The 20,388-nt window shown below is 38.3% G+C and overlaps 1 protein-coding gene across 1 annotated transcript in view; it reads right to left on the bottom strand.

Moving 5' to 3' along the window:
- Positions 1–14,386, bottom strand: part of LOC134631674 (LIM homeobox transcription factor 1-beta-like) — a 32,077-nt gene extending 17,691 nt beyond the window's left edge. Inside the window, exons 1-2 of the mRNA XM_063480233.2 lie at positions 14,320–14,386; positions 13,232–13,418 (exon numbers count right to left, since the gene is read on the bottom strand). Of these exons, the coding sequence (XP_063336303.2) occupies positions 13,232–13,418; positions 14,320–14,386 (254 nt within the window). The remainder of the gene's footprint in view (positions 1–13,231; positions 13,419–14,319) is intronic.
- Between the last annotated feature and the right edge of the window lie 6,002 nt (positions 14,387–20,388).

Genomic DNA, 20,388 nt, shown 5'->3' with positions numbered 1-20,388 from the left:
CAACTGTCTGTTCAATTGTCAAAATTGGTCAAGAACATAATACCATGAATACCATATATGAATTTCTTTGAATATTTGATAAATTGATGACAGTCATTGACAGTCAGGTGAAACTAGACTAACGAAGGGGGAGTGTCACACACAGGTGTGTTCCATGATTGTGTGCTGCCAAACACAGATATATAGAGCTTGACCAGAGCCAGTCCGATCTCTGAACATGGATAGACAAGGCCAAGCAAACGGACAAGGGGAAGTTCTCCCTCAAGGAAGAGGAGGAAGAAGAAGAAGAAGAGGAGGACTGAGAATGCGTGGTGGAGGAATAGGGGGAAGAGGCCGAGGTGCGCGAAGACACTGTGCTGTCCTGAATGAAATTCGGGCCACAATTATAGACCATGTCATAAACCATGGCCTCACAATGGCAGAGGCAGGTCGTCGAGTGCAGCCTAATGTGCCTCGCTCTACAGTCTCCTCCATCATCCAAACCTTTCGCAGGGAAAACAGGTATGTACTCTATGTAATCTATGATGGAATTATATGTTGTATAGGACAGGGCACTGTGCGTGAGGCAAAAAATGTATAACTTACTGTAGAGATTTTGTGTGCATCTGCCTACAGTAGTAGGTCTATACTAACAGGTGGAGAGGACTAGTGGAATGTTGTGATACTAAATATGACAAGAAAGATATTTAACAAATTACTGTAAACTATGGAATTACATAATTCATACAGTTTAGAGTAGTATTCCAGTCACTGTGCAATGTTGCATTAGGATTGTGGTGAAGTTACTGTGAGTAAAACAATAATACAATTACACTGGTAACTTACTGTATTCTGTTCTATGTGTAGGATTGGACGACAACCTCGCGTGGGTGGCAGAGGAAAACTGCTCAATGAACAACAGGAAAGAGAGATTTGTAACATGGTGATGGCAAATAATGCCATCACATTGAGACAGATCCGTGATGCCATCCTTCAGGACAATCATATATTCCAGAATATAAACACAATAAGCATCTCCACAATAGACCGGGTTTTGAAGAAGCATCAGATGACAATGAAACAAATCTACAGGGTACCATTTGAGAGGAACTCTGACAGAGTGAAGGAGCTGCGCTGCCAGTATGTAAATGTAAGTCAGTTACTGGTTGTCTCTCATTATAACCTTACCTGTAATCACAGTAAGCAGTAGTTCACTTATTTGGTTTCAATACCTCCTTTACCTGATTTCAGAATCAGTATTTGTTGCATCTGACTTCAACAATTTCAACAGAAAACTGCAGTTTACTGTATGATACAATTCTCATTATAATCCTTATTTTGTTGTCTCCCAATCAAATCTATCTAATACTGTAGGTTTTACTGTAACATCTCAGTGAGTCATCATTATTTCCCGCTCCCCTTTCTATCAAATACCCCTGCAGTACTTCCTCATAGGCCTATCACTAGTTTAGAACCACTGGAGTAGTGGCCTGTAGTATATTGAACCTGTGGGGGAGAACACGTAATTGTCTAACTGTAGTATATGACTCTTCTGTATGACTGATTTTATGTTCTTTACTCTATTTTAGAGAATAATGGCATTGGAAGGACATGAGACCCCTCACATCCTGGTGTTCGTGGATGAAGTTGGCTTCAACCTGGCCAAGGGCCGAAGACGTGGCCATAATATTATTGGCCACCGGGCCACAGTGGATGTCCCAGGTCAGCGATATAACTATGTGTGCTGCCATTTCTGAAAATGGTGTGGCCACTCACATCCCCAGTCTTGGCCCATACAACACACACAAGCTCCTCATCTTCTTGGATTGCCTTTATACCGATTTTATCCCTGGAAATGAGAGAGGTCTCATAGGGCCTCACCTACCCATTTATGTAATTGTGTGGTACAATGTCAATTTCCACCATAGCCCACTCATTAGGGGCTGGTTTGCAACGCATCCAAGGATGGTCATGGGGTTCCTACCACCTTACACTCCTTTCCTCAATCTGATAGAGGAGTTTTTCTCTGCTTGGAGGTGGAGAGTGTATGAGCATCATGCTCAGGATCAGCCGTCCCTGCTCCATGCTATGGACGCAGCGTGTGACGACATTACAGGAGATCAATGCAGGGGATGGTTGCGGCATGCACGCTAGAGCAGGGCGATATGACCAAAAATATTTATCACGATATACATTTGAAAATTTGCGATAACAATATAACTGACGATATAATTGATACTAGACAAAATACTTTACAACTCCACAACTTTATTAGTGCAAAAAAAAAAAAAATCAATGTATTTTCACTTAAACAAGCAGCTGTTTTTTTTAATGTGCATTAAAGTTATATAAAAATTTAACAGTGCAAATGCAAATTCCTTGCTGACAGTTTAGCCAAAAGGCATTTCCAGTGGAAATTGGCCGACATATCCTCAGCATAACCATGTATAATATCCACAAAGCTTAAAAAGAGGTTATACACACACAATACGGTAATATTATGTTCAAGCACAGTACGTATCACTCCGCGAGGCTCCTGCCTACGATAGCCGTAATGCTCCGACAATCCATCAAGCGGTGTGGGTTCGTAGCTTAGCAAAGTCGTGCTAAAACATTTGACAGATTTTCGAGCGCCGTGTACCACATAAAATTGTTTCGAGGTCAGTAAACACAACCAGAATTCATACATAAGGCACACGGGATTATAAGGGGCACTGTCGATTTTCAGAAAAATCAAAGGATTGATTTTAAGTGTGCCGTAATTTCAAAAAAAAAAAACAAAACACGGTAATAACGACGGCCCGCTAGCATGCTCTACCAGAAATAGTGCTTTGTTATGTATCTGACGGATGAAAGCTAAGAATGCTGCAACCACTGAGGTTGCAGCATTTTTACAAACCAATTCTGGTTCATCCGTTTCATTCAACAATCCGCTTTCGCCCTTCTCATTCTCTGTCGCCGCCATGTGCGTATGAAAACAAAGGCACTGCGCATGCGCGTTTTACCCATATTCTATCGCGATATTTCATTTTCTTATCGTTGCCCAACATTATACCGGTATTACCGTGAATGGTATGATATGGCCCAGCCCTAATGCACGCCATTTCTTCCGTCGTTGCATCGCAAGAGAAAATATCCGCTGTGATGTGGACGAGAATCTGTGGCCAGACGGACAACAGCGTGTAAATAATCAGGAGGGTGAAGACAGTGGACAAGAGCGGGAGAATGAGTACAGCGACCACTGAATAAGTCCTTGTTTTTTGATTTTGTGTTCATACAATTTACTACTGTAATGTACATTTTCTTTTTACATATGTATGAAACTTTCTTTGCGTGTGAATATAAAATGGTTATAATTTTCTTGGTAGTGTGAGTGCAATCTGTGATGTCAAACCTTGGAGGCTACTCTTTTCTGTTGTATATTGTTGGTCCTCTGCCATAGTGACAAAACATCTAAACATTTTGTATGGCAGTACTCACACAATGCCAAAGGGACGATGCATTTTGGGGGCACTGACTATTCAGATTAGCAAGAAATGTAGTTTTGACACATGAGTGAACTGTTTTAGGAGAGATATGAGCTTTTGCAGGTGGACCATGTTGTTGTGATCAACCATCCAGGTTTATTTTGACAAAAGTACCAAGAATGATGAGAATGTCCGATCTGTGTCGAGAAATGAGTCAAAGCTATTGAGAAGGATCTTTGCCATTTTGGAGACACTGACTGTTTAGATGAGAAAGGGATTTAGAATGAAGCCTGAGTGAACAGTTTTGGAAGAGATATGAGCTTTTGCAGGTGAGCTATAGTGTTGTGCTAAACTGTAAGAGTGTTTTGCCAAATGATCTTAGAGTTTTGAGAATGTAATTTCTGTTTCAAGAAATGAGCCAAACCAATGGAGAAAAACTGTAAAACACACTTTACCTGAAACACTGCTTTTTGTGTTGTATGCGTGTCTTTTGTCTATGGGCAGAAATCTGTGCCATCAGAAACTGAATTTGAATAAGTTAAATTAGAATTTGAATTGCTCGGATTGAATCTGAATTGTAACTTGAATAAAAGCTTTTGAAAACTGAATTTGAATTAGTCTAATTTGAAATTGAATTTATGGTTTGAAAATGATCATCATTAAATTGAAATTGAATTTTATATTTTGAAAATGAATTGATTTGCTTTGAAACTGCATTTTATCCTTTAAAAATTCAGCTCTCGAATAATTTCAGTTTCACTTCTCACCATTCAGTTTCAGTTCTACAATTCAATTTCAGTTCCAAAATTCAGTTTTTTGGAACTTACATCCAGTTCCGGTTCAAGCGTAGATTAGTAGAACTACATTTTGCTAGCGGACTGAAAGTGTTACTGACGGGAATCTACAGCGTCTTGAGCTGAATTAAGACTTCAGAAGTCATTCGTCATGTCGAATGACCAGCGAATAAACTCTCAGGTTGGTAATAAATGTATTACATGTATAAGAACAAGCGTCATGTTAACAAATGATAGCCGTACAGTAACTTTTATGCTTATTGTAGCTGCTAGCTAAAAACGCTAATTTAGCGTAGTTTGCCCTGAATTCAGCTTTGACAAACAAATATGATCGACTGTTTCTAGTAGAAATCCAAAGTTGTCATCTTGTACCCTCTCAGAGCCCTGTATGCTTGCAGAGACCCCTACAGTAGGGAAACATGCAAAACGGCATCCAAACCTTTGTATTTTAGCTTTATTTATGTCTTACACAGCATCCTAACTCTTTAGCTAACTTAATAACTTTAGCTAAAGTGAATAGTTAGTCTAATTCATTAGTACAGCATTACTGGATCACCTGTTTAAAGTGATATAATATGATATACAACTATCACTGAAACAGCAAACTTTGTAAATAAACAAACAACACTTCTCATTCTCTAAACGTTTGGCCACAGCTGTATCAGTGCTTGTTCACTCTTGACAATAATTACATTTCTAAATTCTCTTTGTGCATTTACAGGTAAACAATATCTAATATTTTATCTAAATGACTGCTTTGTCTTTGAAAAGGTAAAGAGCCTGAGGCCGGTGACAGTCCAGTTCTACTCTAAGTACATCCTTACGGTGGCTCACAGGACAACGCCACATTCCTGTCCTGCCAGAAGAGAAGAGAAACTTCCGAGTCTTCATGCAGTTCAACCACACCTGTCATATGGAATATGACAGGGGTCTCAAACTCCAGTGGACTGGAGTTTGAGACCCCTGCCGTATGGTGTTCATGCAGTTTTCTACCCCACAGTTACAGCATGTCTGACTGCCTGTTCAGCATATGCAAAAATATATGAGTTTAAGCATGTGATGACTAAGGCCTTCCATTATTGTGTTTGTCATCACATGTCACAGACATCTGGATGATCATTTGGAATAAACAAAAAACTAAAAACTTGTTACTTCATCTTTTATCTTTATCTTTATTATTATTATTATTATTGTTCTTATTTTACATTTTTCATTGTTAAGCATAGGGTTTATTTGTAGTAGTCCTGTTCAACTTCTTTCCCTCTTCCATGTTACTGTGTCAGCATCTATTTGAGGTTGGGAGTGGAACAGAAAGTGCCAATAAAACCAGGAGAGGTTCTTATATTTCAGAAGAAGGGATTAATTCAAAAGAAATGACCTCAATGCCATATTTTATTTAGGAACCCTAGAGAGCACTTTGCAAAATAACACATTCTTCTAATTTCACCCTCAGATGAGCCAAGCTACGACTGTCAGGGAAGGTGATGTAGGTACAGAGCATGTGAGAGTGGTTAAGTTGATGTCTCTTGTCTAGATGAAGGCACAAGAGGGATCAATGGCACGGCGTAGAGATTCAGTATCTTCAGTCTTCAGTGGACACTCCATTTCTGGCTCAAAACACCTGTAAAAGATGGTCGATTTAGGAGGTGACATGACAACTTCAGCCTGTCAAACATAGCAATGGAGCAGTATGTTTTTAAAAAAAAAATCTAATTAAGCATGCACTCAGTACCCTAAGAATTATTATGGTAGTTAAACACAGTGAGTTGTATATCATATTATATTACTTCAAACAGAGGTGATCCACTAATGCTGTACTAATGAATTAGACTAACTATTCACTTTAGCTAAAGTTATTAAGTTAGCTAAAGAGTTGGGATGCTGTGTAAGACATAAATAAAGCTAAAATACAAAGGTTTGGACACCGTTTTGCATGTTTCCCTACTGTAGGGGTGTCTGCAAGCATACAGGGCTCTGACAGGGTACAAGATGACAACTTTGGATTTCTACTAGAAACAGTATTTGTTTGTCAAAGCTGAATCCAGGGCAAACTATGCTAAATTAGCGTTTTTAGCTAGCAGCTACAATAAGCATAAAAGTTACTGTACGGCTATCATTTGTTAACATGACGCTTGTTCTTATACATGTAATACATTTATTACCAACCTGAGAGTTTATCCGCTGGTCATTCGACATGACGAATGACTTCTGAAGTCTTCATTCAGCTCAAGACGCTGTAGAATCCCGTCAGTAACACTTTCAGTCCGCTGGCAAAACGTAGTTCTACTAATCTACGCTTGAACCGGAACTGGATGTAAGTTCCAAAAAACTGAATTTTGGAACTGAAATTGAATTGTAGAACTGAAACTGAATGGTGAGAAGTGAAACTGAAATTATTCGAGAGCTGAATTTTTAAAGGATAAAATGCAGTTTCAAAGCAAATCAATTCATTTTCAAAATATAAAATTCAATTTCAATTTAATGATGATCATTTTCAAACCATAAATTCAATTTCAAATTAGACTAATTCAAATTCAGTTTTCAAAAGCTTTTATTCAAGTTACAATTCAGATTCAATCCGAGCAATTCAAATTCAAATTTAACTTATTCAAATTCAGTTTCTGATGGCACAGATTTCTGCCCATATTAGTCTCTTTCCAATGTGACAGCGATGACATATTGGGCTGTTAAATGGGCACAAGCTGTATTAAAAACTAACTAATCTCTCTTGTGAGGAATTTCTTGTAAGTTCTGCAGTGTTTTTCACAAGGGTTCAAACCTCAATGCCTCTGCTTTTTTCCCTGAGGCCAGGTTTGTCTATTGATCTTTGGACTCTGGCAGAAGACACGGGATGGGAGTAAAAGGCCCCTCAAGGAGCTTTCCTATGCACTTTAAATGATGAACTAAAATCATATCCTTGCCCTATAAGTGTTTCCAAGTCACAACTCTCAATGGAAAAAGACTACTCAACATAACTCACAAAACCCAGCTGGCAACTCCCACTGTCTCAGGCAACCACACAGAACAAATATGCCTCTATGTATTTGTTGCACCACTCACTCCTCTTGTCCTCGGTCATTCATGGCTAAGAGAGAATAATCCCAGCACTAAATAGACAAAAAACATTTTTATTTCTGGTTGGAGCACTCGCTGTCATCAATTCTGTTTGAAATCTACTATCCATCTTTCTCCTCTTAGCCTCCCCCATCTCCACCTGATCTGCCAGATCTAGCTTCAGTACCCCATGTATCTTGTTTAGATGAAGTATTTAAAAAAGCCCTGCCTCTCTTTCTCTTCCTCCTCACAGAATTTACTATCAATTTGCTATCAACCTTTATCCTAGTGGACCGTTGCCCACTAGCAGTTTATATAGTTTATCCAAACCGGAAAGAGAAGACATGGAGAAATACATAACAGACTCACTGACTAACATTCCTGATGTCTTCCAGGCACTTGTCAATGACGCCCTTCGGGATATCATCAATCACCTTGTTTTTGCCTACTTGAATTACATCATGATTTTCTCCAAAACTGCCTTACATGACATGGTGGCTGTTGCTCAGGTGGTAGAGCAGATCAGCTACTGACTGGAAGGTTGGTGGTTCGATCCTTGGCTTCCCCCAGTCTGTATGCTGGATATCCTTGGGAAAGATACTAACCCCAAGTTAGCTCCATCGGAGCATGAATGAGTGTGCGTGAATATGGCTTAGATTGCACTTGAGTATAGATATTGAGTATAGTATAGAAGGAAGTGCTTGGGTGAATGAGGCATGTTGTATACAGTGCTTGGAGTACTCCGGGAGAGAAGAACAGAGCTATCAGTCCATTTACCTTGTGTTTGTTTGTCTTATAGTTACTGAGATCACGGCAGATCACTGATGCCGAGTTATAGATCAGCTGCTTGGTTTTGGTGATGATCGCAGTAGAGATTGTTAACAGTGCTGTAGTCACATCTTGTAGAAAACCTTCAGATGATATGGTGACCTTCAGAGTGGACAATGGTCCTTTAAGAGGAGCAGACAGGCCCAAAGACAATCCCATAGAGAGATGATGTGACAGTAAGTCAGCCTGCTATCAGCGTGCTGCTCCTTTCTGGAAGACGTCCCAATACAACAGGCAAGACCACCCAGCTGCAGGATACCCCCTCCAGCAACACAACGAATAGTGGGACTCTCCACCATTTAGTTTTAGAACTGAAGAAGTTTCTCGGATGAGAGGTGAAACCTCCTCAAGAAACTTAAAGAAGTCCAGTCACTTTTCTTTCCAAGCTTCGTAGATTACCATGACCTGGACGACTGAGAAGTTACACAGACATATTGTCTTGCACTTTGGGAGGAACACCCTTCAGTTGGTGCAGGAGTATGAAAGGGAATCAAACACACTAGCGGATTATAGAAACCACCTCCGCTTTAACCTAAGATGCAGGCAAAACAGACTCTATGTCAGGGGACATAGAACAGAGCTGATTTTATGGAGAGCACAAAATCAACTTCTAAAGATATCTAAGAATAAATCTCGCCCATTTCACTATAGATGCACTCCGGAATAAGATCAACCAGACTCTGCAGGAACCTAAAAACACTCCTAGCTTCACCTATTTAATAAGCAGTTTGTGGACAAGGCTTAATTGGCCCAACACATTAATGGAATGGAAAGACAACTTCGGAAATTCCATACATTGCAAACAAAAACTTATCATTCTGAGTCTATATAAATTAAATTAACACAACCTGAACTAGATCAAATCAGGATGAGGTTTCAGCTACCCTTTCCAGTGCAAAAATTCCTCAGTCTAACCTCACAATACAAGAAATGATGGCTGTCACTTCCCTGAGCAAAGACCAAAACATAACCATGTTACCAGCTAACAAGGGGAGGTGCACTGTTTTTCTAAATTCACACAAAAATTACAACACTTCCCTGTAACAGCACTACCTATGAAGCCTTAAGATGAGACCCACAAGCAACTACAAAAAGAAAGTCATCAGTTGCCTACAACAACTGAAAAGGAAAAAGGTACTGACTGTTGTACATACCACCGTTTGTACCCAGGAAACACTATACCCTGTATATATGGATTTCTAGAGCCACAAAGAAGGAGTCCCACTCAGACCCATTGTTAGCAGTCTTAGCCACATACATGTCCAGGCACTTTGCCACCATCCTAGCTCCCCTTGTGGGGAGCACACTCCATCACATCAAAACTCTACTGACTTCACCAACAAGGTCTAGAAACTTACACTGGATCCAGATAAAGAATATAATGTCCTTGAATGTGGTCTCACTCTTTACTTGCATACCTACAACTGAGGCAGTCGAGACTGTAAGAAAACAACTAGAGCAAGACAGAAAACAACCTTCGAAAACAGGACCAGTTTTACTCAGATTTGCACACTGTCAGACCTCAGCCTTACCACCACATATTTTAAATACAATGAGGGTTTCTACAGACAAAAACATGGATGAAGCCAACCTTTACATGGAGGAAGTGGAAAATAAACATCTTGACTCTTTTAAAGAGACAGCACTTAGCCAATGGTAGAGATACATGGATGACACCTGGGTCAAAATCCAAATCCAAGAAGAAGAAGCCTTGACTGTTCGCATTAACTCTGTGGAGAGAAGCATATGGTTCACCAGGGAAGATATAAAGGATAATAGTTTGCCATTTCGCGACTGTGCATTGAGGAAAACATTGAAGTTTACCGGAAGCCCCCCCACACAGACCAGCACCTCCTCTTTGACTCCACCACCCTCTGGAATACAAACTTGGAGTAATCAGGACCCTACAACACAGGCAGAAAATGTTCCCTCTCAGCCTGAAGGGGGGAAAAAGGAACACACACATTTAATGAAAACTCTTAAAACATGTGGTTATCCCAATTGGGCTTTCATCAAATCAGCAAAGATGAATAGAAAAGAAGGTCAGACACCAACTAGGGAGAAACAGAATGACAAACGGAACAACATTGCCATGCCTTGCTTAGCAGATAAACTCAGGAGAATTTTCTTAAGGCATGACATCCCTGTGAACTTCCCACCCAGTGACAGCCTCAGACAAAAATTGGTTCATCCCAAGGACAAAACTCCCAAACACAAGCTAAACAAAACAGTGTCTGCATTGAAGTGCAGCAAGTGGTGCTCAGACCTCTATATTGCAAAAACCAATGAGCCACTCTATAAATACATGGCACAGCATAAAAGAGCCACCTCAACAGGACATGACTCAACTGTCCATCTGCATTTAAACAATAAAACTCAATTTTTCAAGGATGCCAATGTTCAGATTTTGGACAGAAAAGACAGATGGTTTGAAAGAGGAGTTAAATAAGCCATTTATGTCCACTGTGAATGCCCATTTTTGAACAGAGGGGGTGGCTTACAACAACTGTCTGTCACTACAATGCAATTTTGAGATCTTTTCCCAGCCACCCTAATGTCCACTCACATCTTGCGTTAGGTGATCTCAAGGGCATATGATAGGGTGAGGCAAGGCAGTTAAACCACCTGAAACCTCTGCTGATAATGACCCACACCCCTTTTCACACCTATGCTCATGTGATGAGGCACATGATCAATAGTGGGTCAACGATCCTCTCAAGGGACAGTCCCCACTTGGGTTTATTATAATGCTCTATTGAAACACTTCCAGTCAGTGTGATTACTGGCTCTTGTATGTTCAGTAAAAAAAATCTCTGAAAATAGTTTTGTGATACATGCCACCAACAGGTTTCCAACAACATTCAGCTCTTTCACCCATTTTCAGTGGCTTTAACAAAAATACATTATTTTCACTATGAAAATGAACAGTGGTTGTGCAACTAATTATTAATTATTTATAAAATTTGTAGCCTATATGCTGTATTTAAAGTCATAAAAAATAAAACAAAAGAAAAAAATTTATCAATTAAAATTTGTTTCATAGCCTACATCTGTCACCTGATGCCTTATCCTCTTAATTTTGTTGAACCTTAGTAGCAATGTTAGTAGAAATGCATCAAAGGCTAGTTTTGAGTGGCCCCAGGTCTGGATTCCAAAAGAAAAAGTAACAGAGGAAAATAATACAGTTTATTTACAATTTTCTTTGTTTGGTATGCTTAACCTGTAGTGAGAAGTTGTAAACAACAACAAATACATTAATTCATTAATTGAAAAAAGAAAATTGTGTAAAGACATTTCATAGAAACCACGCTTCATTTGGTGAGAACTGTCCATCTGCAGATAATAGAAACAGAACAAATTCACAACTGGAGAGCAGTTCGATCTTTATGTCATCTTAGAAGAGACACTTAGACTGCCTTTTGCTTCAGACAGCTGGTGCACAAAGATATTCACAGTAAGGTGTTCAAGTATAAAATACTGATTGATTGATTGATTGATTGATTGATTGATTGATTGATTGATTGATTGATTGATTGATTGATTGATTGATTGATCATTTATTTCGAGCATGTCTGATATGAGGTTTCCAACTGATTTTATTGTCAAGTATCAATGCTAAGAAATTAGTCTCCTTTAGTATTTCATTTTTTTCATTTTCTACCTGTATTTGTCTCCCATCATTCACCTTATAGTTACCAAATATCATTTCTTTTGTTTTACTAAGATTTAGTGATAATGTATTACTATCCATCCAATTTTCAACTGTCTTAATTCATTATTTACATTATTAATAAGTTCCTCATAACTATTCCCAGAAAAAATAATAGTATTATCAGCTCATAATATTAAGTTTGATCCTTTAAATTTTTTTTGAACATGTCATTAAATAGACTGGGGCCCAATACTGACCCTTGGGGGACCCCACAAGCAATTTTCATGTACCCAGATGTAAAGTCTCATGCCATAAAAAATGTAGCTTATTATCAATATTAATAAATATTCCAGCTGCATATATATATATATATATATATATATATATATATATATATATATATATATATATATATATATATATATATATATATATATATATATATATATATTTTTTTTTTTTTTTTTTTTTTTTTTTTTTTAGGTCTAGTGCATTTGTTATTGCTTCAGTTGCTTCAGTTATTGCCAGTGAAGCTGAACTCTTTACTCTGAATCCATGAATCCATACTTCATACATACCATCAAAGATATGACATCTGCAGCAAATTGTCCCAATAAGCTACTTTCAATATGATTGATTTACACAGACGAAAGAGTAGTGGCTCCATAGGTTTACTAATACCTCAGGTTTACACATTTACCTCACAATCAAAAGATCCCCAGTTTGATCCCTGTAAGAGACACAAATCCCTTTGTGGGCAGGGTATGTGTCATTTCCAGACAATTAAGAGTAGAGGCACATGTAGAGGCACCTGATTAAACTGTGTTATCTTCCTTTAAGGCAGCTCCATACAGATGTTTTAAGATGAAAGTTTCTAAATAATGAATCTTTTGATAGCAGAGATTACAGACCCCTATGATAACATGCATCAATTTCTTCTTCTATTTTCTATCTTCCAAATAACGTAATAACTAAACTTTAATTTCTAACTCCTTAAAACAACTTTTACATCAATGCACCACAGTGGATACTTAGAACTGTATTAAAGAGATTTCTGGGATGCCAGTAGCTCCACTTAAAATAAAATTACTGGAAGCATTACAATTAATTATGGAATTGTTAAATTTTAATATTTGTTATTTTATGAATCAAGAATAAACTCCTTCCAAAAACAAATAAATAAGACATTTTTTAGGAGTCAAGGTGCATATGGAAAAATGTAACTCGTAAAAAATAAACAGAAAGGCACTTCCTTCTTTTCACGCACTAACCAATGTGCTAGGACTAAACAACAACAAAAAAGCCAGATTATAAAACGTGCTCAAGGTTAAATTTGCATAAAAAGCGCCTTCAAATAAACAAAAACAACCCAGTTTATACTCTTTTCTTTTACTTTGAGCCACTGGCTGACTGGGCCCACAGAGGCCAAGTCCATGGATACAGAGAAGCGTTCTTACTGTTGGTAGTCGCTCTTGCAGTACGGCTTTGTGTCTCTGAAGTAGCAGGTGTCGGTGAGCGGTTGCTGGCACGCAGCGCACTGAAGGCACTTCTGGTGCCAGGACGCGCCACTGACCCTCATCAGGAAACGGTCTGAAATGATCTGCGCGCAGCCCTCACACACGGCCTGCTGTCGAAAGTCAGCGCCTGATTGACAACAGGACAGACATGAACTGCATGAACTAGAAGGCTACAGCTGATGTAAAAGGGGAGAATTCTCCCAAAACTGCGACTGTGATTTGCACATAGCCCTGTAACTCGGGAATATGAATTATTTGTTAAATGTCCAAGTCATCCAAATAAAGCGCTTCCCAGACGAACCTGCATGTCACAAAGCTCTTGCTGAAATATAGAGGTCATCATGTAAGCACACAAAAATATATGTCCATTCTACTGGAAAAAAATCTGCAAACCTGGTAACAAAAAAATAAATTCACTTTTTTTTGCGAATATATAAAAATGAATTTCTTCTCTTGTTTATTTATACATTTTCCCTAGAATAGTTCATTTCAGTAAATCAAGAGAATCGTCTGAGTGAATAAAGAGGACAGAACCTGCTGGGGTTGTATATTCGTATTAAACACTACTTATATTTTTATAACGACTAAAGAATTCTCTTAGAGGTTTATTGAGAAAACTAGTGGGAGAGTTTCAGTGTTGTACGCCATAAATTAACGCAGGGATTATTCATATCTCTTTAAATCGAAACATAATTTTAAAAAGAACAACATAAAACATAACTAAATAAAATAAACAACAAGACTACACAAAATTGCCCCAGAAGCATGAAATATAACAACGTAATTTGAAAGAGTTTTTATGTTAGAAATTATGCGTCGTAGCTGCACACATATAAAACATGTTTCATAAAATCAAGTGGGGAACATGTAGCCATAATAATATCATAAAAATATAAAACTGAAAACACAGTCTCGAACCTGGACAGACCCAGAAACAAAGGCGTTGCAAAATTAGCTTACACTCTTCCAAACCTGTCAGAAGATAGGAAAGCCGACCATCCCGTTGTGCAGGCAAAAAAGAAACTCACCGATCTTACCATCCAAAGAACTGGTATCGCTCCGCAGTTGATCCTTCATTTTAAAGTAATTCAACATCTTTAAAAAGGTAGTGGAGTTAGCCTTGCTGTTCGAGTCGCGCTTCTCCATATAATAGCTACACTTGTTGCAATTTCCATAAGCCGTGAGATCCAGGCCTGTGGCTCGTTTCTCACATCTACAGTCTCTGCTGCCTGGGAGTCAAATATGGGCAAAATCAAGAGCACGTAAATGGTCGCAAAGATGAAACCTTCAACAAGTTTCCACCTCTTGTAAGTCAAGAGGTCTGCACTGAAACTCTCAAGCACCCCTGAACTTGATATCTCAGCCGTGATCTCTCTATACAGGGCAACAGCAGAGATATGAAGCCTACCCATGCTCTCCGGCACAACATTTTCTTGGCACTGCTGTGGATAGATCCGCCTGCACACAATGGAAGGAAAGAAAAATCCTTTCCAAACTGTGTTGTTTATATGCGACAACTGTATCAGTCGGCAGACACCCCACATATGGTGGTGACCACAAAAATGAATTAGATTGCGTTAATTGTTTACAAACGAATTAAACTCAAAATACAAATAATAGACGGGGCATCGTGACACTAATTTACAATATGTGCAGTTTGACACAATCATATATCTCTCTTTCTCTCGCTCTTGCTTACAATCAAGCAGTCAAAGTAAATACGAGTAACTACATACATATAACAATAAATATAATATAAAAATTAATATAAATAAAAATACTCCTAGCTGGTAGCTATTATGTTTTCAACTTGCAAAATAAAAACAGAAACAATATCAAAAATATTTTGCAATACTAAAATTGAATGAAAATGCCAACTTGACAAAATTGAGTCTACAACCCGAGTAACATAACGACTACAATTTTTTATCTGAAACTGTTTCTTATCCATATTAGTAAATATGCAAAACTGGCGTTTGGTGCCCTGTCACGTGACAGCTCTAAACGTCTCCATGCCTAATGATAATCTATTCACGTGAAAGGCAGGTTTGGAGCAGATTGTCAGGATGAATTCTCATTAAATCTGTGTAGCCTGATGCCCCATAAACCCACAGCCTGCTCCAAAAACACGCTCACATTCACTTTTGTTTGGCATATGAAATACATCTCACCAATCGTCATATAACGTCGCATATTGTCATACATACAAACTATGTGAGCCGCAGTAAAGAACGATTTGTGTCAACTGTGTGCGATTTTGTTCGTACAGCCCTCACTGTCACATGGGGAAAGCGTCAGGATATTTGAAGAGCAGGAGGAAGCTTTCACTATCGGGGAAAAATAATTTTGACAAATGAAGGATGTGAGCAGGTCAGGCTTGATACTGAGCGTCAGCACGACGGAGGATTCATTAGAATTGACAATTTTAGTAAAATATTACTGAAATAAACAAGCACCGACTGCATAAATAAGCCAAATAAAACTTTCCGAGGCAGAGGTGCCGCCAGGAATTTGGGGCCCTGTGAAAAAAAATACAACATTGGGCTCCACCACTTAATATTGTAAACCATTCCAATCCTAAAAATGTTGTTGTTCAGCTGTGCAGACATGGATCAGCATTCTGTACAGATAGATTTTTTTGATTTCATGCAAGATTCATGAGATATGTGCAACTAATTTCTTACATTTTAATATTTTTAATGATTACTTTTTTGTTATATCGATTGGTACCTTACACTAAATATATCTATATCTATATATATCTATATATATAGATATAGATATATATATATATATACATTCTCGTACACAGGTCAGCAGTCTGATGCAGGACTATCACAGCTATGGACAATTTAGAACAACCAAATAATCTAACCCCATTAATTTCATGTTTTTGGACTGTGGGATGAAGCTGAAGATGGTGAAGTCAGAATCTTCTTGCTGTGAGGCAACAGGGCTAACCGTGCCACCCTACTGCCTGCAAATAAAATATATATGATTTTTTTTTTTTTTTGGTTTAAAGAAAAGTTAAGATAAGTAGATAAGTATTTTTACTGCTTAAACATTTTTATTTATATTATTTGCGTATTGACTTAAATGATCCTGGCTGTAGCTCAGGTAGTAGAGCAGGTCACCTACTAATTGGAAAGCTGGTGGTTTGATCCCTGTCTGATGATGATACTATAGGAGATGCTATCTGATGCATCCATCGGAGTATGAATGTGCGTGAATGTTTGATAGAAACTACTAGGTAGAAAGAGCATGGAAAAAGTGCTGGGGTGAATGAGGCAAGTTATGTAAAGCACTTTGAGTGCTCAGAGTAGAAAAGTGCTATATAAGAAGCAGTCCATTTACCATTCCTCTGGATAGCACTTTTCAAAGTATAGACAACTCCATCCTGAGACCTAGTGGAACTCAAATAGGTTTTAATCTCATTTAGCTTACTGAAAGCTTTCACCACCTGCACAGTCATATAGCGTGTAAAATATATCCAGAATAATACAGTTTTCCAAAAATGCTCTGTGTATGTGGGGTATAATGATAATGTATTCATTTTACTAAAAAAATAGTGCATAGAAAAATAAATAAATATCCCAAGGGGCTTCATGGAACTACAGAAATTGTTTTGACAAATTAACCCACCTACTTCTTCAGATATCAGTGGGGATGGTTCAGTGTCAGGAGTGTATGTATGGAGAGATGAGAGTGGGACAGCTAGGCCTGAGCCAGGGGTTTGATCTGTTTGGCCTGGCAGCTGATTGGGAAATAAATGATTTAGTATAGATATGTACATTGGATCTGCCAGTACCATTTACATGTTGACTAAAATAACATAAACACATTATTTTTTGTTAAAAAATAAAGGAATAAGAGGAAAGTCTGTCAGTTTATTTCATATGAAATTCGCTGAGTTTAATTTCCACCCCTCTCTCTCTTTTCTTTCGTTATTTAAAACCCTGACTTAACAGTGCCATCCTACGATCCTACCGCTCCAGCTCTGCGTCAGTTAGGAGTGCTGGCACCTGGACCAAACCAAATCCTGAAATAAGGAGGGTGAAGGCGGAGTCAGAGGCTGAGTGGATATTATTGTTCAAGCGGAATTTTAAGGTCTCCCGAAAGGCAAAATATATAGCCCCCCACCATTGAGTGATCAATTCTGACACCATGTGGTTAAAAATTGTATGTGAAAAAAAAGTGTGACAAAGAGTGACAAGTTATGTGAAGTAAAGTTTAAAAAATATATTTCAAATGTTTTTATTGTACACTACATTTTTTGAACTTTGAACCAACTTGTCAGGGAGGGAACACACGGGCAGACAGACGAACAAGTTAGAAATTACTCTAATTTGCTAAATTAGTTTTACTCAGACAACAATTCTGATTTGATTGAAACTTAAATATGCACTTAAAATAAGCCAAAACTATTTTCCCCCACAGTCACAAATGTACATTGAAACAAACAAAAAAGATAATTTATTCCAAAGACCTTAAAGCTTTTGTCCCCCACTTTAGCACAACTCAGTTTTTCACTTAGTATTAGTAATCACCATTAAAAACAAAAGCTTTTAAAAATATATGCAAAGTCTTGCCACCGAGTTTTAATTCTTCTATTGAAAAATTGCATAGCAATTTTTGGGGTAAATTTGTGGGTAGTTAACAGGGATGCACAGAACTTGACAAGATGTTAAAGAACCATCCAGTTTTATTCAGGTGTGTTACAGAAGGGAAAAATCTAATACCTGTTGGACAATGGACTCTAAGGACCAGAGGTAGTGATCTCTACCAAATTCCCACACCCTCTCCATCAACAAACACACATCACATACTAAATAAATAACCTGACATATAAAGAAAAATGTTTAGCATCAAAATTGATAGTGCCTTTCCACTGATTTTTCATTTAATTGCTAACCTGGTAAGTAGCGATGGTGTGATGAAGCCCCATCTCGAATATTTCCAGCCAATTGCTTTGCCAAAAGGCAGGTCACACAACATCTGACATCAGCTGGTCGTTCGATGTACATCAGCCCGATTTACAGCACGGTATATTACCGCATATGGCAATTTAAGATTAATAACAATCTGAAATGCTGGAAAAATCTTCCCATCACATTATTAGGGTGAATAGCTACCATCAAAATTAAAGACTTACCCTAAATTATTATTTTTCTCAATTATCCCATTCAAACCACATCCATATGGTTTTAGACTCCAACATTATTAAGTTTTACTGGAAAAACAAAAGAGCCTAAATCAGTCTTTTCACTCTTCATAAAAACAAATGTACAATACAGTAAAATATATTATAAGATAATTCACTTGGATAGAATTAGATAGATTATAATAACATTAAACTTTCAGACCTCCCCTTTATTACCATTTCAATTAAACGTCATAACTGTTTCCAGACTGGTAAATCTCCACTACCAGGTGATCTCCTGGCAATAATGTCACTGGTCCCCCAAACTTGCTATCCCCTACTCCACCTGCTTTCCATTTTAATGCAAATCACTAATCCTTCTTTTCACCGGCTTGGAGGTGTCATGGTGAAAGGGGGTCCTTACATCTCACATTGTTCTGCTCCTCTCTCTCTCTTCAGCCCAGTTCACTTGGGGCCTGGTCCTCTGTGATTCTTGGGGGAGGGGACTGGCCTAGCATGCCTCTCCTGGTGGATCCATGGGGGATGGCATGTGCTGGATGGCTGCATGGCTGCATGGGGGCTAAAGGGCATTTCACAGGTGATCTCCTCATACTTTAAAGGGATAGATGGGGTGCAAGAGATTGGGGGTTGTGTGGCAGGAAAAGGGTGGGGGTTGGTAGATCCTGTCAACTCTCTTTTTCGCTGTACTGCTAATTACCTACGAAGTATGAGGTAGTCTTTAATTAAGACTTCGGGACTTATCTGTTGCCCCTCAAACACTTGTCTTCTGTGCTTTCAGAAAACATGGACATGTTATTCTTTTTCAGATGAGAAGCTTCAGCATAATGACAAAAATTCCAGACAATTCCCAAAAAATTGAGAAAAAAAGATGAAAAGAAAGACAGAATTTGAAAATGAAAATTTCCATAGTTCCAGTTTCAGAAAACCCAGATACATTTGAAAAGTCTTGAAATTAGTTTTACAAAAACGTATACAATGGAGTTTGTGACTGACTGAGAAACATTTTATACATCTTATACATATACACAATATTGCTAAAAGTATTCACTTTTTGTGTTATCCCATTCTTAATCTGCAGAGTTTAACATGAGTTTACCCACCCTCTAAACCTATAAACCTATAATAGCCCCAACTCTTCTGTGAAAGCTTTCCACAAGGTTTAGGAATTTATGGGAATTTTTGACCACTCTTCCAGAACCGCATTGCTGAGGTCACCCACTGGTGTTAGATGAAAGGTCCCGGCTCACAGTCTCTGCTCTCATTCATCTCAAAAGTGTTCTGTTGGGTAGAGGTCAAGACTCTGTGCAGGCCAGTCAAGTTCTTCCACACCAGACTCACTCATCCATGTCTTTATGAACCTTAATTGATTTGTGCACTGGTGTGCAGTCATGTTGGAGCAAGAAGGGGCCATCACCAAACCCTTCGTACAAATTTAGCAGCATGAAATTGTGCTTTTCTCTGTAAATGATGAAGGTTGCACAGACCGAAATGTTGTAACTGAATAAAAATGGTGGCAAGCAGCAGTTATGTTATTATATTATGTTTTTCTACATTTATTTTTTCTCTAAGCACTTGTCATTCGATTCAGGTGTGCAGAGGTTTTCCGAAAATTAGCATGAAATTATGCAAAATGTCTTCTATGAGTTCCAAGAGTTCCTTTCACTGTAACTAAAGATTGTGCCAAACACCTGAAAACAACAACAAAAAAAAAAAACCTCCACACCATAACCCCTGACCACCACCCAACTTTACACTTGGCACAATGTAGTCAGACTGTTCTCATATTTTTCTCGTACCACTGAGAGTACATCTTGGATGGGTGAGTGGAGAACAGCTTGTTTATTCTCATTTATCAACGCACATCACCATTTTTCTGATCCTGCACTCTCAGTATAACCAGGGCCATGCAATTCCTGCCACCAAAAGTTGATTCTGT

The sequence above is a fragment of the Pelmatolapia mariae genome, linkage group LG7 (genome assembly GCF_036321145.2).
Source record: "Pelmatolapia mariae isolate MD_Pm_ZW linkage group LG7, Pm_UMD_F_2, whole genome shotgun sequence".
Classification (NCBI taxonomy): Eukaryota; Metazoa; Chordata; class Actinopteri; order Cichliformes; family Cichlidae; genus Pelmatolapia; species Pelmatolapia mariae.
The sequence above is the reverse complement of the archived record's forward strand: the minus strand, read 5'-3'. Positions and strand labels throughout refer to the sequence as shown.